Raw genomic sequence first — 24889 nt, 5'->3', positions numbered from 1 at the left:
CCTGCTCTCAGAGAATGATTATAATTTAGAGAAGAGATCATTACACAGTCCAATAGCCTGAGTCTAAAGCTTTGAGAAGGCTACATTAGCATATGGCTTCAAGTTTTTCTTCTATGTCTAAGCTTCTTTTTTTCTCAAAACCTTTTTTTCTGGATGCTGCATTAGAAATTATGAATATTTAACATTTGTGATATCCATCATTATAGCTCTGAGTTCTTTTGTAGGATGGTCTGTCCTAAAACAGAAGATGGCCCTAACTAGCCTATTTTCTTCCTTCCAGAAAATTCAATGTTCCTACCATCATCCTCACCAATTGCTATAAATGGTGAACAGAAAATTGATGGAAAAATCAATACATGCTTCCCAGAGGTACTTAACCCAGAAGAAGAAAAAACAAAAAACTCTGAAGGCCCTGGGCAAAACTTGGCTGAAAACCCATGTAGATCAGGAACACTCCAGCCAACTCTACCAAGTAAGGCTCCCAGTATTTCTGGTGCTCTCCAACCACGTTTTCACCTTTCCTTCTTTTCCCCCGACTCACATGCCCATTTTCTTTACCTTCCTCACTAATGCAAAAGTTATTTCGAAAAGAGACACTATCCTGACATGCTGTCCTTCTTTTTTCTATTTGAGTATTTTTTCTTCCCTTGAAATTTCTCCAGTTCTTTTGCACTCTAGTTATATAATGTATTCCTTTTTTCTTGTGTTTTCTCATATTTCTTCAAGGTCTGTCTATTTTTTGTTGTTTTTTATTTGTTTGACTCTGATCTGGTAACATTTGTCTAGATGAGCATTCAGGTAGGAAACTATCATTCAATTAATTAATTGGATCAACACTCCTAATGTAAAGGGCTACAACTGAGCAATGCAGTTGGATAATGAAGCATGTGAGACTAATTGCCAATTGGACAGTTCCTTATTAACTTGTTTGAAGGTTGACCCTCCCTAGCTGTTCTGTGCTGACTAGATTGGTGGGACAAAGAGGGGGATGTGACGTGTGTGGGAGGAGGAGGAGGAGGAAGAAGAATTGAGATGCTGACACTGACTCAGTCTCTCCTGGCATTTGAGTGAGCAAGGTGTGTGTGAGATTGCTAGGCCTAATCCCCTGACCTTGACTGTAAAAGATCAAGAATAAAGACATTTAGTGATCCTGACTCTGGCTGATTTTTGGGAAGACAGAGTTCCAGCATTTTGGCGCCCCACATTGCACGCCATTTGTAATATGCTCTCCTGGCAGTAACAATTACTAGTCTGTCCTAGGCCCAAGAGAGTACCTTTGACCACTGACCTTTGCAGTGTCAACTCTACTCGGCTCACCTCCTCTGAGGCCTTCAAAGGCCTCTGGCCATGATTTCTTGAATCTATAGTTTAATAACCGGTAGCGCACTCAAGAACAGCCACGTATAATCTTAAAAGCCTTTATTATACCTACTCCCATAATACCCTGACTTGATGCCCTGACTTGTTAGTTCCCTAGTAAACACCTGGTCTGAAGACCCATGTGTTCACTACCAAACTTCTTAATTCTCTCAGCTATCCATCAGCTTGGCTTGGCTTGGCTACCCCAGGCTAGGGAGCCAGGTTAAAGAGAGCCACTGCTGTCTGCAGTGGGCTTATAAAGGGCCTGTGAGGTCTCACACACACAGCCAACCAGTGAGAGAGCTGTCACCCATTACGAAGCTATCTCCATATGGCCAGGATCCCACCCACAGGGCAGTTCTATATCCACAGAGATTACTTCTGGGCCACTCAAATCTCCTGTTGCACTGTGCCGCCCATTTAAAGGACCCTTACAATTCCCTTCTCTTGTTCTGCGGGAACCTCATCCTTATAGTCCTAATATCTAACACTCCTCCCCTTTAGAGCCATCTAGTCTTCTGCTCTCAAGGGACCCTCTCCAATTCTCAATGACTTTTGCTAATGAAATTCCTGAAGATCAGACAAGAGAAACAGAATCAGAATCAGAATTGGAAAGGAGGAAGAAGGAACCAAAGAACAAGGTAAGTTAGGACTCTCATCTTCCATTGCAATTTGGGATCACACTGTTTAACAAATACTTGACATAATCAGACCAATCATGTGCATTATTCTAGTAAAATTCTAGTTTTAAGCTACACACATGTATTCAGAAGCAGAAAAGCAAAAAAACATAAGGCATATTCCTGCACAAGGAACATCAAATATGACATTTAATTATATATTTGGGATTTCAAGATTCAATGATAGATACTCAGATTCATTATGTTTGCATTCCTGTGGTAGGAGCTTCAGGTTACATGGGATGGGAAATAAGATAGTTGGTTCAGACATAGTTTCTCAAGTGATTGTCTAAAGACTGAAGTTTTTCATTGAAGAGAGGCTGATATTCACAAATCTGCCATAATGAGTTGTGGAAGGTTTTTTGGGGGAGTGTTCTTTGTTTGTTTTGTGAGGCAATTGGTGTTAAAAGAATTTTGCAGGGTCACACAAATAGTAGCTGAGGTCAGATTTGAACTTATATCCTTCTGACTATTGGACCAATGCTCTATTTCTTGTACCACCTAGCTATCCCTGCCATTATATTTTGAAGATTTTTCAGCCCAGGTACTGAAATTTTAGGAAGAAATAAAACTATATAAAGTAATATGCAAAAAATAATAATTGAGTTTAGAACTATTTTAGCCACTCTTACTTTTCTTAAAAATCTTTCATTTTTCATGTTTTAAAATGGAGAATGCCTACAACATTTCAAAATTTTGACTAGCAGATGCATAGTTTTTCATAACTTTGTATAAAAAGGAGAGATCAGAGAAGAAAAGTAATATCAGTCCCATGAAATAAAGGAATAATTATTGGCATCATGAGGTGGGAAAGCAGAGTAATAAATAGTGATGAAATCATTGGATTTTGCATGTCTCTCATATATTGCAGAAACGTCCAAGGAATCGTGAATCTCAAGACGTGGATGTGAAAATCTCCAAAAAAATAGGTGAGATTTTTTTTTTTTTTACTATGCCCTACACAATGACTATTCACATTTCACTTTGCACTTCTTCCTTTCTCTGCCTCTTCTTTTTCACTAAATGTTCTCCTTGTGTCTTTCCAAATATATTTAATTCCAACCATTTCTCTTTTTTGTTCTCACTCAGCTCTTTCCAACACTCAAGACAAAGGCATCTTAGAAAAGGAGTGTGACAAAGTAACTGGTGGAATGAGCAAAAGTATGCAACAGTCCTTCACTGTATCCTCTAATCCATCTTGAACCCTATTTGAGCCTACATCAGCTCAGTCTCATCATGAGTTGAGTGAGTCACTTCTTCTTTATGAAGTCTCACTACAATGATCCATTAGATCTTTCCAGCTCTAAAATGATAAAGTTTTGAGAGTATGGTGGTTTGGATGAAAACTGAGGAGGCACCAATTTTTCCTTCTATAAAATTTCCCCAAACAAGTATTTGTTGATTCAATTTTTGCCACTTCCTATCCTCACTCTCCCAGAAAGGTAATTATGAAGAAACAAAAGAGAGCATCTAGTAGCTAGTCAATAAATTAATTTTCAATCAAAGCTTTGTTTTCAAAATAGGTTGGTCTATGAGATCAGAATAACAAAATTGAGGCAGTCATTATTATCTTCAAGATGTTTTTATTCTACTAAAGTAACAAAATGTCTAACTGTCCTATACTTTTATTCTAAATTCCTACATCTTTTATTCTGTATTTAAAGCCCATACATACTTGTAAATAGGCTTTGGGCATGGTGGTTTGGAATGGCTTGAAAAGGCATAAAAGCCATAAAAGCCATGTGACTGAGGACCTTTATCCAATCTAAGGAATAATATTTCAAACATTCATTCAAGGATGAGTGTTGTTAAGCTTGGTGTTAATGACGTTTAATTAGGAACTTGAAAGGGCATAATCATTTTTTGATGAGTTTGTTGATTGATCTTTCAGAAAAATATAAGAGGCTTCCTCACCCTTCAGGGCCAGATCTTGTGGAACTAGGCCTTGGGTTTGCTAGTTTGAATATGGAGTCGACTTTTCACTCTCAGGTAAGTGAGCAATAGGAAGAGAGTTATTTGTGGCATTGTTCAGAAGGCAGACATGAAAACAAATTAACCTTTAAACTTATGAGAGAATGAAGGGCAATAGAAAATGCTTGTTTGTGGGAATTTAGCAGAATTTGGCTGAAGCACCACTTATATATTGCAGAAATAAAATGAAAGTAAGAAAAGGGACCAATTATTTATTAAATACTTATAACACTAAGCTCTATACTATGTGCTGTTAATATCATCTCATTTGATTTTTACAACTACCTTCTTTAAGTAGGATTATTGTTATCCCTATTTTATGGTTTAAGAAGCTGAGGCAGATAGAGATTAAATGACTTTTCTCAGGTACACTGAGTCTGAGGCTGAACCTGAATTTAGGACTTGTAAGACATGTTGGCTCAGACCAGCAGTAAGACTATGTATGATGCAGCAAATGGTTGAAGTTGCCCAAAGGCAATTTTGGTTTGATGACCAGAAAACCTTTTTTTAATAATTAGAGCTCTTAAGTGCAATAAGCTGCCTTTGAAAGAATCAGATTTACAATTCTTGAAAAGCTTAAACAAGGACTTTTACACTCTCTTCTCAGGTACTTACAGTAGAGCTTCCTTTTGAGTATTTGTTGTATAAAATGGGCACTTAGGTCTCTTCAAACTCTAAAATTGTGCAGTTCAGTATAAGAACTGCTCATCAAAATGAGGCAAAAGAGATTACTGCACAGGATGAAAGATTAGAACAAATTGAAGTTGAAGTCCCTTCCAATTCACAAGTCATACAAGGCAAGTAAAGAGATTTGAGCTGCTTGATGGCAATGGGACTGCTGATCTTAAGCAAGGTTGAAATCCATTTATGTGTAGTCACTTGTTTTGCAAAGGTCAAAGTAAATCTCATCTATCATGTAGAAACCTCTTTCCCACCACAAAAGATAGTGGGCAGGGTGGATACTTGAGGTGCCATGGACCTGTCTATGATCAACCCTGATTCAGAACTTTATCTTCAGTAACCACAAAGACCTTTGTGAAGTAGGTGGTGGCAAGACATCTCTTTTGTGGTAGGAAAGATGTCCAGAAGCCAAGAAAAGTGCACCTCTTCCTCCAGTGGAATTAGAATTCTGGATTTCTATATTCCACTAAACAACTTCTAATTTTGATACATGAAAAGTCAGAGCAAAAGTATTCTAGGAAATGATGGGGTGACAGAGGAAGATAATGTATAATTCTTAAAATATTAAATAAGATATACTTATTTTCTAGGAATCAGCAAGGGATCAAGAGATTCAAAACTTAGGTCAGGAAAACTACAAAAATATAGGTAAGATTGTGCCCAACTGACAACTTTTTTAAAAATCTGTTTTTTTATCTTCATTTCTACTTCTATAATTTTTTCCTTATTTTGCTTTCTTCTTAACACATAAACAAAGAGAGAGTGAGAGTGAGTGTGGTGGGAAAGGAGAGTGAGATAATGAGAGAAGAGTGGGTGAGAATGAAAATGAGAATGGTGAGAGTGAGAAAGAAAGTAGATGGGAAAGAGTGGGTGAAAAAGACTGAGAGTGAGAGAATGAGGGAGTGAGTTGGAAAGAGAGTGTGAGAGGGAATGAGTGTGAGAAAGCAGATGGGAGAGGAGAGAGAGATAATGAGACAAGAGTGGGTGAGAAAGAATGAGAGTGAGAATGGTGAGAGTGAGAAATAAAGTAGGTGGGAAAGAATGGGTGAAAAAAGAGTGAGAGTGAGAGAATGAGGGAGTGAGTTGGAAAGAGAGTGTGAGAGGGAATGAGTGTGAGAAAGCAGATGGGAGAGGAGAGAGAGAGATAATGAGACAAGAGTGGGTGAGAAAGAATGAGAGTGAGAATGGTGAGAGTGAGAAAGAAAGTAGATGGGAAAGAGTGGGTGAAAAAAGACTGAGAGTGAGAGAATGAGGGAGTGAGTTGGAAAGAGAGTGTGAGAGGGAATGAGTGTGAGAAAGCAGATGGGAGAGGAGAGAGAGAGATAATGAGACAAGAGTGGGTGAGAAAGAATGAGAGTGAGAATGGTGAGAGTGAGAAAGAAAGTAGGTGGGAAAGAATGGGTGAAAAAAGAGTGAGAGTGAGAGAATGAGGGAGTGAGTTGGAAAGAGTGTGAGAGGGAATGAGTGTGAGAAAGCAGATGGGAGAGGAGAGAGAGAGATAATGAGACAAGAGTGGGTGAGAAAGAATGAGAGTGAGAATGGTGAGAGTGAGAAAGAAAGTAGGTGGGAAAGAATGGGTGAAAAAAGAGTGAGAGTGAGAGAATGAGGGAGTGAGTTGGAAAGAGTGTGAGAGGGAATGAGTGTGAGAAAGCAGATGGGAGAGGAGAGAGAGAGATAATGAGACAAGAGTGGGTGAGAAAGAATGAGAGTGAGAATGGTGAGAGTGAGAAAGAAAGTAGGTGGGAAAGAATGGGTGAAAAAAGAGTGAGAGTGAGAGAATGAGGGAGTGAGTTGGAAAGAGTGTGAGAGGGAATGAGTGTGAGAAAGCAGATGGGAGAGGAGAGAGAGAGATAATGAGACAAGAGTGGGTGAGAAAGAATGAGAGTGAGAATGGTGAGAGTGAGAAAGAAAGTAGGTGGGAAAGAATGGGTGAAAAAAGAGTGAGAGTGAGAGAATGAGGGAGTGAGTTGGAAAGAGAATGAGAGAGAATGAGTGAGAAAGTAGGTGGGAAAGGAGAGTGAGATAATGAGGCAAGAGTGGGTGAGAAAGAAAGAAAGTAGGTGGGAAAGAGTGGGTGAGAAAAGAGTGAGAGTAAGAGAATCAGGGAGTGAGTGAGCAAGAATGAGAGTGAGAGTGGGTGAGAAAGAGTGAGAATGAGAGTGAGAATGAAAGAATGAAAGTGAAAGAAAAAATGAGAGAATTAGAATGAGAGTGTGAGTAGGAAAGAGAGTGAGAGAATGGGTAGGAAAGAGAGTGGGGGAAAGAGAGAGAGGGTGGGAAAAGAAAAGGGAAAAGAAAAGAGGAGTGATGGGAAGAGACAAATATCTCCCCTGGGAAACAAATAAGAAAGTCTTAAGTATTTTCAGTTGCACAGTACCCCATACAAATTAGTCTTAAGCAATTCCATATTTCATCACTTCAGATTGTGCAGAAAAAAAAATCAGAGACAAAGATGCACAGAAGACATGTCCCAATAAGACTGGTGGAAGGACCCAGAATGAAGAACAGAAATCCAGTCCTCTTAAAGATAAGGAAAAAGGGAGAGCATTGCAGTCCACTAATCATACCACAAATACATTTGATGTTTTAGATACTCTCTTGGACAAACTAAGTGAGGAAAATAATGAACCAAGTCACAACCAAGAGATTGGTAAGTCTTGATTCAAGGTTTTTTGTTTTTCATTTATTGGAAAGGATAAATTTTGGTGATTTTCCATAATCGTTTTTTCCTCTTCAATTTCTTAACAGTGTGTACATATGGGTATACGAAAAGTGTCTTATGGTGAATGATAACATCCCAAGATCTAGAAGTTACCTGCTTTTCTAACTTTTGAATTGAATTGAAAAGAAAAACCATAGATTTATACTTCTGTGACTGGCAAGGATCTTGGATTGCAATTAGTCAGAATCTCTCATTAGATTGGCAGCAGATTGGGGGAAAACTTTTTTCAGGAAGGACTGGGTGAAAGGAGAGAAAGATAGAATAAACAGGAAGAAATACATTTAGCAATAATAATTGTGGAAAGAATTTTGAAGTTTCTTTGAAGGTCTTAATTCTCAAACATATAGGAAACAGTCAACTTTTATAAGAGCCTGTTCCCCAATCAATAAATAATTAAAAGATATGAAAATTCATATGAGTTAATCAAGCTATTTGTAACTATATAAAATATATTGATTATTGACTGGAGAAATGCAAATCAAAACAATTCATACTTATTAGACTGGTTAATAGGCCAGAAAAGGGAAATGAGAAACATTGGAAGAGAGATAAGAAAAATAAGACCCTATTGCACTACTGATGGAATTGTGGACCAATTTAACCATTCTGTAGAGCAATATGAAACTATGGCCAATGGGCTATGAAACCATGCATACCCTTCGACCTAGCAACACCATTACTAAGAAATCAAGCCAATCTCCAATTGATAAATGGTCAAAGGATATGAACAAACAATTCTTGGATAAAGAAATTGAAACTACTTCTAGTCATATGAAAAGATGCTCCAAGTCACTATTAATCAGAGAAATAGAAATGCAAATTAAGACAACTCTGAGATACTACTACACACCTGTCAGATTGGCTAGAATGACAGGGAAAGGTAATGCAGAATGTTGGAGGGGATGTGGGAAAACTGGGATACTGATACATTGTTGGTGAAGTTGTGAATACATCCAGCCATTCTGGAGAGCAATTTGGAACTATGCTCAAAAAGTTATCAAACTGTGCATACCCTTTGATCCAGCAGCTTTGATACTGGATTTGTATCCCAAAGAAATATTAAAGAAGAGAAAGGGATCTGTATGTGCAAGAATGTTTGTGGCAGCCTTATTTGTAGTGGCCAGAAACTGGAAACTACGTGGATGCCCATCAATTAGAGATTGTCTGAATAAATTGTAGTATATGAATATTATGGAATATTATTGTTCTGTAAGAAATGACCAAAAGGATGATTTCAGAAAGGCCTGGAGAGACTTAACATGAACTGATGCTGAGTGAAATGAGCAGGACCAGGAGATCATTATACACTTCAACAAAAACACTATATGATGATCAATTCTGATGGACATGGCCCTCTGCAACAATGAGATGAACCAAATCAGTTCCAAAAGAGCAGTAATGAACCGAACCAGCTACACTCAGCGAAAGAACTTTGGGAGATGACTATGTTCCACTATATAGAATTTCCAAATCTGCATTTTGGATTTCCTTCACAGGCTAAATGTACACTATTTCCAAGTCTTTTTGTTCAGGAAAATAACTGTTTGGTCATGTATACATATATTGTATTTAATTTATACTCTAACATATTTAACATGTATTGGTTGACCTGCCATGGGGGGGAGGGGAAAAATTGGAACAAATGGTTTGGCAATTGTCAATGTTGTAAAATTACCCATGCAAATATCTGGTAAATAAAAACTATTATTAATAAAAAAAAAAAGTTAAAAAAAAGGAAAAGGACCCATATATAAAAAAATATTTATAGCAGCTTTTTTTCTGGTGGTAAGGAACTGGAAATTAAATGAATCCCTATCAACTGGAGAATGGCCAAATAAATTGTGCTATGTGATTGTGATGGAATACTATTATGCTCTAAGAAATGATGTGCATGCAGAATGCTCTCAAGAAAACCTGAAAAAACTTATACAAGATACTACAAAATGAAACATACTAAGTATAAAGTAACAACAATATTCTAAGATGATCAACTGTGAATGACTTGGCTATTCTTGGTAGTGCAATGATTCAAGACCACTCTAAAAGACCATGTTGAAAAATACTATCTATACCCAGGGAAAGAATTAATTGTATCTGCATACACATTGAAGTATACTTTTTACATTCTTTTTCTTGAGATTTTGGGGTTTTGGGGAGGTCTATCTTTCCTTTTACAATATGAATCTTGGTGAAGATGTTTAAAAAAAAACTGGAAGGGAGGAAGGGAAAGGGAAAGGGGAAAGAGGGAGACTGGAAGAAATGAAAATGAAATGAAAACAATGAAAAAAGAAAATTAATAGGAAAAAAGAAAAATCAACTTGTGACAGTTATCTAAGGTCACAAAATTAGTAAATATCAGGAGCAGAATTTGGATCCATATATTTGAATATGCGAGCTCTTTCTGTTGTATTCAGCATTGTTCTTTAAAGATTGATTTTATTTTGAAATTTGAGAGGAAGAGAGGATAAGGAGAGGGGAGGGGAGGAAAACGATGGGGAAGAGAGATGATGAAGACAACATGCAAACAACTATAAATTTTCAAGTTATATAAAGTTAAATTAGAGGCCATCAACAGTAATAGAAATTGGGAAAATACTTATGCAGAAGGAAGGTTTTGAGTTGTCTTAAAGGAAGCCAGGAACTAGAGACAAGAAAGTAGAGAATTCCAAACATGAGAAACAGAGAGTGAAAAAGCCTAGAATCTGGAAATGGTGTTTGAGAAAAAAGCAAAAGAGTAGCATTTGGAAGGCATTGAAATGTAAGAAAGGTAGAAACAGTTCAGGTTGTAAAGAATTTTTAAAGCCAAATAAAGGAGTATATGTTGGACCCTGATGGTAGTGGGGACCTGTGGAATTAAAAATGACATAGTAAAACCTAAGCTTTAAAAAATCACTTTAACAGCTGATTGGAAGATGGACTGGAGTTGATATTCTGAAGGCACTGAGAATAATCAGGAAATTATTGCAATATTACAAGCTTGAAGTGATGAGAGCCTGTACCAGGGTGATGATGTTCCAGAAAAGAGAATGTGAAATAGATAAAAGATGTGGCAAACAACAGAACTTGGCAACATTTTGGATAGAAGTAAGATTGATTTGTCTAGAATGGCATCTAAGTTGTGAAGAAGTAGCAAAGAAACATGCAAACAAGTTTTCAAGTGACAATATCACGAATTGAGGAGAATATTTCCTCAGTTTTGATCATAGAGGAAATTGAAAAAGTTATGGTTATGAAAAAAGTTAAGAAAAAGTTATAGTTATAAAGAAAACAATTTTGAAAAATGTATATAAACTTCTAAAAATAATATCTTGAAATAACTAATCATGAAGGAATATAAATTCTTGCATTTATTCCTAAATATCCATAATGTAAACAAAATTCAGTTGAGTTACCAAAGATCTTACTCAAGGATCCTTTTGGTGTTCAGGCCTTTGTAGCAGCCAAGTTCTGCCTTAGTTCCAAGACTGACTTTAGGATTATTTCTGGGATTCTGAAATTTTATTCAGATTATTTCAAATTTTTTTCTTGAGTCATAGAAGTAATTCTTTGATTTTAAATCTGGGTTTTTCATCATTGTGAATTTCAATCCTTATAAAATTGAGAAGGATGAAGATATTTTTCTTGCCTTCCTGAAAACTCATACTCTTTGACTTGACCAGAAGTTGTACAGAAATGAACAAAAATGGATGTAAGAGTGTTTATCAAATTCCCAGAATTTAGTACCAAGAAGAAGAGGCTTTACTTACTTAGTCTTCAATTATGGCAAAAAAAAAATCTTCATTCATGAGCAATTTCATTTTATCATAAAAAAGGAAAGAAAAAATGAAAACAAATTGAAGACAATGTCTACTAAAAAAGAGTGAGATTGTTCAGTAAATGGCATTTTCTCTTCCCTCTTGAAATGGATCTAAAAGCAATTCCAAAAAAAGACTATAAAATTGGAAATTAATGCTACTCCCAGGCTATATCCTTGGGAAAAAAAAAAATTCTGTAGAAATTCCTAGTCTATGACACCCTTTCTGAAGAATGTGTCTTCCAAGATTTTGATGTCAAAGTCTAGAAAAAGATCAAGGAGAGTTTGGTGTCCTTTCTCTTCACTTGCTCTTTCATGAAATATGTTATTTCTCTCTTTTTGGACAGCCTCATTTTCTAGAATGCAAAGGACAAAGTGTGAATAGTAGATATGTCACTCTTTCCCAGTAGAATTTCATGCTTGCTATTTCTCTTTCCTCATTAGGATTAGTGATCTCTGAGTCCCAAGTCCAAAGCGCTCCAGAAAAGTACATGAGGAAGAAGGCTTATAGCAATACTACTTCTAGGAAGAGTAAGTTCAAGAAGGAGAATTTAAGTCAATTTAAGAATCGAGAACATAGTGAATTTCAGATTACCAATGACCTCCTGGATCCAACAACCAATCAGCATTACCTCCTGACTACATTTCCAGGAGCAAACAAACAGGATCAGAATGAGGTAACAGGTGAGTCTTTGTCCAGATCTTTTTTTTGAAGAAGAGATGGATCATATGTTGTTTTTTCTTTGTCCTCATTTGAGAAGAATAAGAAATAAGGCTGGGATATGCATTGTCAATATCAAATAGAACTGAGATCTGCTTTACCTTGCTTTCAGTTATCTCAAAAGAAAAATCTTCCCTTTTTTGGACACTGATTTTCTTTTGAAAAAAACTCAGTGATTGGAACCTTACTAGAAAAAGAGGGGTAAAAATGATTGAGTAATAAATATAATGTTTCTGTGAAAAAATTAAATGTTAATAGAATAATTCAGTTGTGGTACTTTATAGCACATAAAGTTCAAAGAAAGGAATTCCTGCTCAATGTAATATCATTAAAATAAAAATGAACAAAGTTTAGAAGGGTTTTTTGAAATATTTAAATCATATGGAAAAATGCATCTTTGCATGAATTTCTATAAAGGTCTAATTAATTTGCATTAACACTCACTACTCAAACTGATCACTAAAGCTCTTACCTAAGTACTCTGCAAAAATTCCCAGGCAATAATAACACCAAAATTCTATCTTCCAGTTCAAAACTAATACTTCAGAGATATCTCTGGGTTTCTCCATTTTTCTCACTCCTCTTTTACCAAATCTTTCCTTGACATCACAGAAGAGATGCTCAAGACTTAAACTTGCACAGTTTTTTGAAGTCTGATCACAAGAAAGGTTTTCCCAAAATGAAGGTAAGTACTAATATATAACCTTCTTGCCCAGGAAATTCAAGATCTCTTCTATCATGCCTAGATACCCATCATCCATTGATCCCCATGAAGAACAAACAGAAAATTGGTGGAAAAAATATTGCTAATTTTCAACAAAACGATGGCCCAGAAGAAAGCAAGTCAAAACAGCATAGAGTTCCTGTATCCAGTTTGATTGACTATAGAAGTACAGAGAAGCTTCAACCAGATGTGCCAAGTAATTTCTCACAGAATCATGTTTCCAGCTTTCTTTTTTCCCTTAAAGGATCTATTGTTCATTCTTCCACTTATGTTGCAACACTTACTGTGCAATTCAAATAATGCTAAATAGCTTTAAGAAGAAACTTTCTTCCTAGGCTTACCCATGTTTTGATATCATATTTGCTTTTGTTTCTCTCTATTCTTTTTACCCTAGATAGAAGCAGACATCCATTTATATGGTACTGATTTATAATTCCTGCCAAACTTTTATTTCTCATTTCTGGCCCACTGAACTCAAGTAGGGACATGTAATTAACTTAGTTAATTAATCAGAACTTCATATTTCACTGATTTACTTTTCATCCATAGCACATAGAAATCTACCTCACCCAAACAGTCAGCTAGAAAACCTGCCATTTCCAGAAACCGATCCATACAATGAGCAACAAAAAGAGTCAAAAGTGAAAAAGAGGAAGAAAAAGAATGAGGTAAGATTGAACAAACTTCCATTGCACTCAATCCAAAATAATTGTTTGATAATAAGTCTAATCATGAAGAGTCTATGGGAATGATTTTAATTTAGACTCAAATCATGAAATTATGAAACAAGGTAGACAAGGATTCTTGGATTATCTGTTTCAGTAAGACTATATCCAAGATACAAGTAATTTTTCTAGCTTGGTTTGCTATATTTTCTGGCAAATCATCACATGTGCCCACTTTTTCCTACTTAAAAATACTGTAACATATCCCAATTTTCCTTTGTTTCCAAATATTCCCTCAAACATTCTATAACATACCTGGAAAATAAAACATTCTCCTATTGTTATAACATGCTATATTATTATTGTATTGAAGGTTAGAAAACTTCACAAAAGGAAGAAGGAAGAGTCTATTCAAATGACCCTGCAATGCCTCTTACAAATGGTTCAAACTATGGTAAGTACATTTTCTAAATCACTCAACTTCTACTAGAAATATTTCATCTTAGGGAAAACAAATCAAGCAAGCAAACTTCAGTGTGCACATCTATGATAGTTTGGCATGGTGACTGATGCATTGAGCTACAAATTACTGCCAAAAACATACTTATTTTTGATACAGAAAGTTATTCTTTTTCCCCTTTTTTCTCCCTTACAATATGCCTTCCTACTCAACTATATCACAATCTAAAGATGCAGTTAAATTAATCTGTGACAGCCAAAAAGACCAACTATTGTGGTTCTCTCAGATGTATTCAGATGAGAGATTATCCTGGAGATAGGGTCTCATGCTAACTATAAGGCAAATAAGCATCAATACCATGTGATTTAGCTTGCAAAATGATATCAATATGAGAAGGGAATCTAATTTTCCATCTCATACCTATTTAAAAGTGTCACTGTGCTATGTGCTGGTAATAAAACTCTAGTTTCTTTGCTCATCAGAATTCCTAGGGTAATGATTAACCAAGGGAGAGCTAGATTTAAGAGTGGAACACTTGACTTTTATATATAGATTTTAACTATGCTTTCATGATACTCTTTTAGCTCTACATTCTCAGACCTGGAGTGGGTATTTTATATCCCCAGATCTGATGAGCTCATAAAACAACTATTATTCTGTTGCAGATGTTTGCTATTTATTGAGTTAGAATTTTGTTGTATGTTTCAACAATGATGAGGAATGTAAAGAATAAACAATCGAGATACAGACAGAAAGCATGGCTGATAAATATTTCCTTCATATTAGCATATAATTTAACTTTTATTTCATTCAATCCACCCTCCAAACTTTTAAGGCATGCTTTATAGTTGTATTCTATATGTAAAATGGCACTCAAGACATTTTTCAATATTCTAAATATAGGCAGTTTGGCCAATGAAGGTACTTAATTGATAGAGAGGGCACTCATTATACCTATTTAGAGAGCCATTTTATTTTTTAATATTCCAATTGCTTATGAAATATTGGCTTACAACATTTCCAAAATTTTCCCTTAAATTTATGCCTATTGTTCCTACTTTCATTTCTTCAATGAAGCAAACCAAATCCAATCCAAGTTCTGTAAAATGTACTTTCAAAATATCTGATACATGTATCACTCCTCTACATTTTTTCTTCTCTAGCGTTAACATCTTCCCATTTCCATAAAGAGATCCTATATGGCAAGCTCTGCACATTCTGAAGCCTTTTCACCATCAATGTTACCCTCATTTAACTCCAGGACAATTTATCAATATTCTTTTTAATATGTAGTTGTCAAAATTGAACATTAAGATTCATGTGTATAGCTAACTATAAAAAAGGGCAACTTCTCTGCAATTTCCCATTTTCTGTCCCTCTCAATATTCTCACTGCGCAGAACATGGTACAATATGAATATTTTCTTTTGTTGTAAAATGACAGAAATTTACTCACTCTTTTCCTCCCCCACAGGAAAAAATTGTAGACAATTTGATGAGAAGCCTAAGAAAATCCAAACATTGAGACAAAAGTGGCGACTTGCAACTTCTTCCTACACTTTGCCTTACCATATCCTCCATGAATCTCCTAAAAAGTCTATAGAATATTTGCCGATGTGGTGATTTAAGTTTGAGCAAAGTCCACCCGGAAAAAAATCATGTCCTGGTGCTAATGGTACAGAAAGAGTCCCAGACTTAGATCAAGGTTTCTTAACATTGTGTGTGTGCCATGAGCCCGTAGACTTTCTCAAAGTAAAGTTTTTAAATACATCAAATAAAATAGAAAAGATTACAGAGATATCTAATTATATTGAAACAGCTATCAAAAATGTAATTTTTAATTCATGGACTCAAGATTAAGAAACCTTGATTTAAAAGCAAGAACTAAGTTCAAGTCTTCAGTTTCTATATCTGTAAAATGATATCTACAATGTCTACCTCACAGGATTCTTGTGAAGATAAACTGAGTTTTATTTGAATTTCTCCAATTATTAGTTATTTGCACCATTTTCTTCATATAAATATTGATACTTTAAATGTTTTTTCCTTAAAAACAGCCTTTCAGTTTTGTTTTGTTTTTGAAAAATAAAATAAAATAAAATAGATGTGATTAGTTAGATTAAAAAAAAGAAAGAAACCCAAATTACCAGCATCACAAATTAAAAGATGAATTTACAATGAATGAAGAATAAATAAAAGCAATTATTAGATGCTATTTCATTCAATTATATGCCAACAAAATTGACAATCTAAATAAAATAGATGAATACTTACAAAATTATCAAATCTCCATATTAAGCAAATAGGAAATAGTATTTAGATTTTTATCTTAGAAAAAAATAAATTGAATAAAACATAGAACTCACATTTCAAGAATTACTTCCAATACCTCAGGAATGATCTATCTAATGCCTTTTAAGTTATAAATATGCTCTTGATACTTAAAGAAAACAGAATAAAAAATAAAATAAAGCAAACTATTGACCAATATCACCAATTATTATTGATGTAAAAAAGTTAAATAAAATATTAAGTACACTAAAACTGAATATCATAAGGATTATATAACATAACAAGGCTGTATTTATTGCAGGAATATAGGACTGATTTATTATTGGAAAAATTATAAACATAATTGAACTTATTAATAAAAACAACAGATGTAGAAAATGCTATATCACCCAATTCCTGTTTAAAATATGAGATACATCATTTCTTTCCTTAAAAGCATAAGTAGAACCTACTTAAAATCAAGAGCCAGCCCTATATATAATGAAGATGAACTAAAGGTCTTTCCAATAAGAATAGGGATAAGCCATGATGTTCATTATCACCATTACTTTTCAATATTGTGATTAGAAGGCTATCTCTAGCAACAACACAAGAAAAAGAAATTGAGGGAATAAGCTTAGACAAAGGAACTTTGTTTAAATATAACTTTGGAAGAATATATTTAAAAGTACTTAGCAAACCCTAAAGAGTCAACTAAAAAATCAAATAATCAATGAACAATTTCAGCTTCAGAATATTAAATAAATCATATAACCAATTGGGATTTCTATATACAACCAGCAAAAATCCAGCAGGAAGAGATAAACTCCACTTAAAATAACTAAAGTATGAAATACTTTGGAGCTTACCTAAGACCTCCATAAGAATTAACACAATTACAAAACACTCTTTACCCTTCACACAAATTAAGACAGATGTAAACTAGAGAAATATTAATTGCTCACAAATAGGCCAAATCAATATAATAAAAATGACAATACATCCTATATTAATTTACTTACTCAGTGTCATTCCAATCAAACTATCATTTTACAAATAACAAAATATATCTGGGGAAACAAAAGGTCAAGAATATAAGGGAATTGGTGAAAAGAAAGTGGGAAGGAATAAGGGAACAGAGCTTTACCAGATATCAAACTACATTATAAAGTTATGATCAATCAAAATAATTTCACAATGGGTAAGAAATAAAACAAATTGATCAGTGGAACAGGTTAGGTACCCAATATACAGAAACAAGTAGCAAGCACAAATTAATGTTTTACTCACCCAAAGATCCTAGCTTTTGGAGCAAAAATGCAGTAAGGAAAAAGAGCTGTTCAGAAAACAGGAAAGCAGCCTGTCACATAGTACCTCTAGATCAACATCTTACAACATATACTCTAAATTGGTATTGGAATCATAATTCATGATTCAAACATAAAGAGTAACATCACACACAAGTTAGAAGGACGTAGAAAAAAAATGGCAGATGAATGGATAGGACCAGAGTTCATGATCAAACAAGGAATTGAGAGGTTCAAAGGAGATAAAATTGAAAATTTTCATTATGTTTCTTCTACAAACAAAAGCAATATCTCTAAATTTACAAAGAGAAGTAGGAAATTAGGAAGGGGGAATCCTTACAGCAAGTTTCTCTGATAAAGCTCTAATTTCTAAGATATATAGAAAACTGAGTCAAATTGATAAGAAAAAAGTCATATCCCCAAATAGCAAATAGTTAAAGGATACAAACAGGCAATTTTCAGAGGTAGAAACTACCTCATAACCAGATTTCCAAACCTGACCCCTCCAAAAACAGAGAAATGCTGTAGGCAGTGTGGAAAAAAAAAAAAAAAAAAAAAAAAAAAAAAAAAAAAAAAAAAAAGATACACTAATGCACTACTAGTGGAGATGTTAACTGATCCAACCATTTGAAAAGAAATTTGTAACTGTACCAATAAATCTATTAAACCATATATACCATTTGGCCCAGTAATAATATTACTAAATTAAAATCCCAAAGAAATCAGAGGAAAAGGGAAAGGAGCCATATGGACAAAAATATTTATAAATATATATTTATTTCATGGTGAAGAATTGGAAAGCAAGGGGGTTATTATCATTTGAAAAATAGCTGAACCATTTTTATTATGTGAATGTAATAGAAAATTATTTTTCTTTAGGAAAAGATGACAAATATGTCAGAGAAGTCTGCGTTATATGAACTGAAATAGATTGAAATGAACAGAAAGCACAAAACAATTAATACGAAGACAGCAACATTGAAATGCAAACAATTTTGAAAGATTTAAATTTGATCAATAAAATATGTAACCATTATATTGCATTGAAATTTATGATGGGAGAGTACCTATCAGATGAAGCATGTTATCTGCTTTCTAGTAGAGAATTGACTCAAAGTGGAAAAAAGAGAAATACTTTTTAGAAAATGGTCTTTTTATGTGTTGATTTCACTTGACTGTATTTATTTGTTCATGTTTTTCTTTCCCTAGTCTTTTTTTAATGGGGTATCGAATGAAAGGAAGTTAGCAAAAGTGATACTGAAAGAAAACCAATGACACATTTGAATGCACAGAAAAAAATAGGACATTCAGAAAGAAGCACAAACTTAAAAGGATAGCTTTGAAAGGAATTATACACTTGCTAAAAATAACTACACATCATTAAATGGATATACAATTCCAAAAGCAATTCTCCTTTTTGTTTTCAGCACTGTATATAGAAATGCTCTTTTTTTAGTGTATATGTTCAGAATAAAAAGAAACTTTAAAACAATCACTGTGGAGATTGACCAAAATGGAAAGCATTTCCAAATAGGAAGCAGCAGTACAGTTCAGCTCTCTTTTACGACTCCAAAAAGATCAAGGAACAGCACAAGACAAGATTAATTATAGGAAATTCAGGGGAAATCAAAGAACATTTTCCCAGATACATATGGATTTAGTCCGTAAGCTAGTAACTAGGTCAGGGATTTTAGAGGTAGGCTTATGGTTCTTTCACTCTGCTTCTTGATCTCTAAAACCTGTCTCTAAGCTTGCTACATGCAGCTCCAGATATCCACAGTTTAGAAACCAAAATTCTGTTAACACCAAAAACTAAAGTTTCGGGGGAAAACGTAGATTGTCTACGTGGTCAACTAGAATTCCTAGAAGAAATGATATAATTTTTTTTTAAAAACTCAAAATCATATAATCTGATCTATATAGGAATGAATTGGGGAAGAAATGAGTTGCTGGGAGGGACATGAAAGAAAAATTTTAAAGTTTACAACAAAACTTGGAAGAAAGCTTTGGTCATTGAGATGAGTGTGACTATCTTGATCTAGGGATATGTTGAAAATAATTTCAGACTTAAAACAAAGATGATTGTTGAAGTTGTCACTAAGTTTTATTATGAACCACATCCTTTAAATGTTGAAAATAATTTGTAAAGACTTTGCCATCTAGATACCTAATAGGATTAAATGCTTAAATAGAATGACTTACTAACAAATTTTAATAAGCATAAAATCATTATTATCAAGTAAACCACACAGTTTATCTTAAAGTATTTTAAAGTATTTTACCACCTTCCACTTTCTTCATTGAGATTACCTAGAACTGTGTTTGCCATTGATCTGATCAAAGAGAGCAGAGGAAAACCAATGATGAAAATCAAAATAACCTGAAGAAACTTTAGTTACCAAAATATGCTAAAAAATCCTAAAAGACATAACAATATAAAACTTGGCTCTGTGAAAAAGTTAGAGTAAAACCTAACCACAATGTATCCTGCTGACTTTGAAACCATAATTGTAAGACTTTTGAAAAATGTCTTTATGGAGTTATAGTATATTATAGTATAATAAAGTATAATTGAAGAATCCATTCCAAAGATGGAATCAATGATCACTTCAGAAACAATGTTGCTTGGTCCACAAGGATGAAAATCCTCATCTTTCATTGAAAACATTGAGTATTTTTAAACTGATAAGTAGTTAAGAGTAGTTAACAGATAAGAGACTACTTTGTTGAACTATGGTTTAATTAGGGCTGGTGGAAATCAACACTAGTAAATTCTTGACTCTTTTTCAGTGAGTGCTTTTGTAAAAGCCAAATGGTAAATAATGATAAAAACTCTTTTTTGGTTTACAAAAAGTAATAAATTCAAATCCACTCATAGAATATGTACATTCAGATGACATTTAATGTATTTAATATACTCAGATTACAAAAGTCAGATCTTTAGAAAAGAAAAAACACCTAGATTCAAGAAATGTATAGACATCTGAAATTTTAATTACTAAATAATAATTTATCTGAATGAATTTTGTTTTTACCCCTTTTGGTTTAATAGCACACTAGAAATAATTCATGATTCAGTTGTTAATTCTACAATGTCAGCATAATGGAAGATTTCTCAAAAACAAAATCATTTTGAAAATGAATAATGTTTGTATGTTCCCAAAAGTGTTAATCAGCTTAGTAAATCTTACTAATTACTTACTAAATTACTGCTTAATCTAGCAGTAAGATTAATAACTAACTTCTTATGTAAATGGTCATGTTCTGTTTTCTAGAAAAATAAGAAAGCAGAATTCTTAGATATTAAGGTTAATTTTTTGCATATTTCTTCACCTGACAAACTCAAATAGAAGAATGCCTTAAATCTTCAGTCATGATATTTTTTAACTCATTAAATTTAAAATTTCTAATTTCTTAGGGAAAATGCTGCACTTTAATGGGTGGAGGAAAGAGAGGAAGTGTAAAATGTCAATTATTAAAGAAATTTTTGTTTTTTATGTTTTACAGTCTTTTTTATTATTTAGCTTTAATTTTGAACTGTTTTCTTATTTAGACTTGCTGTTAACATACATTTAACGTTGTATCTGTTCTAAGTATTTTAAAAGGCTACTTAATAAAAATTGAGAGACCATCTGCTTTCATAAATATTTTGTCCCTCTGAGAAGTACTTATTTATTCTGGTATTGAACTTAGAAAAAATAGTGTAAATTTTAAAAAATTAAATTTAAAACATTATTTAAAAGAACTTAAGCCTCTGCACAGCTTTAAAGACACTTTTATAATCAAACCATTTTGTCTTTTTTTTTTTTACTGAGATAATTCCATGAAAATGATAAGACCAAAGAAAAATTTACTTCATAAGACAATAAAAAAATAGCAAGAGAAAATAAAAAGAGTGAAAAAAGAAGTGAAAGATTTCACACAAAAACAATTAACTTAGGAAATAGGAGAAGGAGAGATAATTTATGAATCACTGGATAATTTGATGCCATAACCAAAAAGGAGTGAGTGTGTGTATGGATATGTGTGTGTACATATCTGTGTGTAATATATGTAGATACAGCATATTTTAAGAAATCAAGAAATTGTAATAACAATGTAATAAGAGAGTTAAATTAAAATAGGCAGAATCTATCAGTTGCTTCCGAAAACATAAAAAAGAAAAGTTCCCAACAATATCATAGCTAAGATTCAAAACTTATAATTAAAAGAAATGAAAATATATGTATATGAGGATATATATTTACATATCTATATATAATCTAAATGAACATAAACATAGAATACTTTTTATATAAATAAGGTCAGATCTTAATAATTGGAGTAATATTTATTGATCATGTGTACATAAAACTTACATTAGAAAAATTCACCTGATTTATTCAAGGCCATCCCAATTAAATTACTAAAAATTATCTTACTGAGGGAGAAAAAGAATAGCAAAGATCATTTGAAATAATAAAAATGTAAAGGAAAGAGATTCAGCAGTATCACATCTTACGCTATATTATAATATGAGAGCAAAGTACAAAATTACTGTATCAATTATTTTAAATTAAATTTTTTTGTATAAATAAAACCAATGTAGCCAAGAATAGAAGGGATGCAAAAAATTGGGGGGGGGGAATCTTTCAATGGCAGAGTCTCACATAAAATGTGATTGTTTTGGAATATTGCAAAAGATTAGCTGGTTGGTTTTGAAAAACATGGAATTGCTTAGACCTATGAAGAATGTTATCCATCTTCAGAGAAAAAGATCACAAGTAGAAATATGCATAGTACAGTATTTTATATATATATATATATATATATATATATATATATATATATATATATATATATATATATATATATACATATATATGAATATATATAGTGTGTGTATATATCTATATCTATCTATATATATATATATAGATAGATATAGATATTTCTTCCTGTTTAATTGTAGCCTTCTTAGAGAAGGGAGGAAAGTAAAAAGTGCACAGCAGAAAATAAAAGATCTAGAAGGAAGCAAAGAAAAGCTGGATAGCTTAAAAAACAATGTATAGTATTTCTTATAGAAATTTATTGTTTTATATTCAATCCTTAACCTCTGCTGTATAGTTAACAATGTTCTTTTTTTTCTTTTCTTGTTTTGTATTTAAGTTTAAAATGAATAAACAGTTTATGGGAAAAAATGCTAGCCATTATTACATTCTTCAAGTTTTAAGCTTTTTGCTGGCAGAAGATCTTGCCCTGATTGTTGATGGCTGCTGACTGATCAAGGCAGTGATTCCTTGCAGCTTGGGATAGCTGTGATAATTTCATAATAATTATCAAGACAATTGTACTCATTTCTCTGGTCCTATAAAATGCTAACTTTTAACTACAACCACTTAGAATATCATGTGTTGGCCATATCTGCTGCTAAATGCAGAAAAAGACTTTCACATAATAAAACAATCATTCCTATTAAAAGACTAAAAAGCATTGGAATTAAAGGTGCTTTCCATAAAATGATAAGTAGCATGTATCTTAGACCACTAACAAATATTATTTGAAATGGGGATATACTCCCAATAAGATCATGAATGAAGCAAGGACATCCTTTATCACCACTGTTGTTCAATATTATTCTACAAATGTTAACTTTAGTAATAAGAGAAAAAATGGAAATTGAAGGTATTAGACAATGAGAAAACAGCTCATATTTGTACTATCTATCCCACATCTCATTCATTTAAGCTACATGCCTTCCAAACAGTTGCAAATACAGTATGAGTATTTGAAAATTAAGCAATTGATTTTAGATTCATGCCTAAAGCTGGTCACAATAAAATTGGTTTAATTTCAAAAAGAGGAAAACAGCTTGCAAGCAAAGTGCTACTTCCAAAGAAGGGGGATGGGGGGGTGAATTGCTTATATTATGAGTGGGATTTTTTCAAGATGAAAACCAGAAACAACAGAATTACAACATTGTCTTGTTGGAGTGAGTTTCCTAGTCATAAAACTATAGCTGACTTTTTTTGTGCTGAAATCCTGCTTAAGGAGATTATAAGCAGATGTGGGTTAGCAACTTTTATATCTTGAAATAGGAGTTTTCTCCCTTGACCTAATACTCTCTCATTCTTATTATTATTTTGGGATTGCTCCTAAATTTCATACTACTTATCTCTCCCAGAGTTCAGGTCAGATTAAATATTTGAGCAAGGAACTTAAAATCACTATTGAAAAATTATGCTCTGGAACTCACCTAAAGTGACCTGATGTACTTTGACTTGTTTTGTTTTATTTATGAAGCAGACTAAGACTGGAATTATACCTCTCTTCTTTTAAATATTATTTGGTCACCCTCCCATAAAAGTGAACCCCTTCTTTCCAGATCACACATCACTGTTGGAAGGCAATGTATCTATGCTTCATGTGTATAGGAATTACAAACTCGAGAGAAGGAACTTCACAAAGCAGGAATTTAAAATATAGGCTATACCTTTGAATGGACACTTCTACCCTAGAGATAATGTTTATATCAAGAATTTCCAACAGACCAACAGAATTTAACTCATCTTCATAGGTGCATCTTAAGGACTACTAACTGCCCAACTTCCACAAAAATCAGAGAAAAAATTCTTGTATATACTAATCCCATGAAAACCTGCTCTTTCCTGTTTCATGTGATGACAATGCATCCAAGAATTTTTTTATTTTGCTTTGCCTTAATATTATCATCTAGTGCTTCTCTTTTCTCCAGTTAACTCTGTACAAAAAAAAAACTCTAGAGAACAAAAGAACAAAAAAACTCTAATAGTAATTTTGGAAATGAAGAATTGTTAATTAAGAAAAATAGACACTCTTTATCCTACTATTTTCTTTATGCCTCATGAGCATACTTGTCATATATTGTATACCTCTCACATTTCCTTGTTGCATAATTCTGATGTTATTACCAGTTGTCTTTTTCATTCAGTTCCACTCCTCCCAAGATGATAGAAAAAGTTGTAATATTGTTAGTAAATTTCAGGTTGAAGTAAGATATACCTTTTGTCATATTAAAGCAATGTGAACCTCTTAGAGGCTGGATACTTTACCACCATATTAATCAAGGTGAATCTACTCCATGGGTGGCTTTCCCTGATATTCCAAATGATTTTCACTTGGACATGATGACTCTTGTTGGACATCATGGATCATTTATATCAGTTCTGTGTCATTAATACTAAAGCCCAATGACTTCCTATCTTTATTGAAAATTTTAAATTACAAAATTTAATGGAATGATAGTTCTCTGCAAAACTATTTTCGTTACCAGAAACTACTCCTCTTCCAAATTTCATTTGCTATATTGTAAGATACATAATCCCCAGGTATTAATAGAATTTGGGAAATGTTTAGGGGTGCACACAATATCTTCCTTTTGCAAAGGAGGAATCTGTAATGGTCCGGTCTAGTTCTCTAAAGGGCTCAGAATAAGTCCTTGTCAAGATAAGGAAAAGTCCTTGCCCCACATTGTGGATGCCAATTTGTAACGTGCTTTTGTCTCCAGAAGCTGCCGAT

General features: G+C 33.4%; 1 protein-coding gene and 1 long non-coding RNA gene across 3 annotated transcripts in view; one reads left to right on the top strand and one right to left on the bottom strand.

Moving 5' to 3' along the window:
- Nucleotides 1–24889, bottom strand: part of LOC141546975 (uncharacterized) — a 59282-nt gene that overhangs the window by 9646 nt on the left and 24747 nt on the right. The window lies entirely within an intron of this gene.
- On the top strand, nt 3937–15564 carry LOC141546235 (uncharacterized). Its single transcript, XM_074273917.1, has 8 exons — nt 3937–4028; nt 5282–5339; nt 7114–7341; nt 11651–11890; nt 12674–12847; nt 13201–13319; nt 13690–13770; nt 15250–15564. Exons 1-8 carry the CDS (start codon nt 4005–4007, stop codon nt 15298–15300), a joined length of 975 nt encoding a protein of 324 aa, XP_074130018.1. The 5' UTR covers nt 3937–4004; the 3' UTR covers nt 15301–15564.

This window comes from Sminthopsis crassicaudata, chromosome 6 (assembly GCF_048593235.1).
Source record: "Sminthopsis crassicaudata isolate SCR6 chromosome 6, ASM4859323v1, whole genome shotgun sequence".
Classification (NCBI taxonomy): Eukaryota; Metazoa; Chordata; class Mammalia; order Dasyuromorphia; family Dasyuridae; genus Sminthopsis; species Sminthopsis crassicaudata.
The sequence above is the reverse complement of the archived record's forward strand: the minus strand, read 5'-3'. Positions and strand labels throughout refer to the sequence as shown.

Excerpts from the sequence above, each read along its gene's own strand:
- LOC141546235 (XM_074273917.1), top strand. The coding sequence starts at position 4,005 with ATGGAGTCGACTTTTCACTCTCAG. Across the intron at positions 4,029-5,281 it reads AGTCGACTTTTCACTCTCAG|GAATCAGCAAGGGATCAAGA; the intron begins GTAAGTGAGCAA and ends CTTATTTTCTAG. Across the intron at positions 13,771-15,249 it reads TACAAATGGTTCAAACTATG|GAAAAAATTGTAGACAATTT; the intron begins GTAAGTACATTT and ends CCTCCCCCACAG.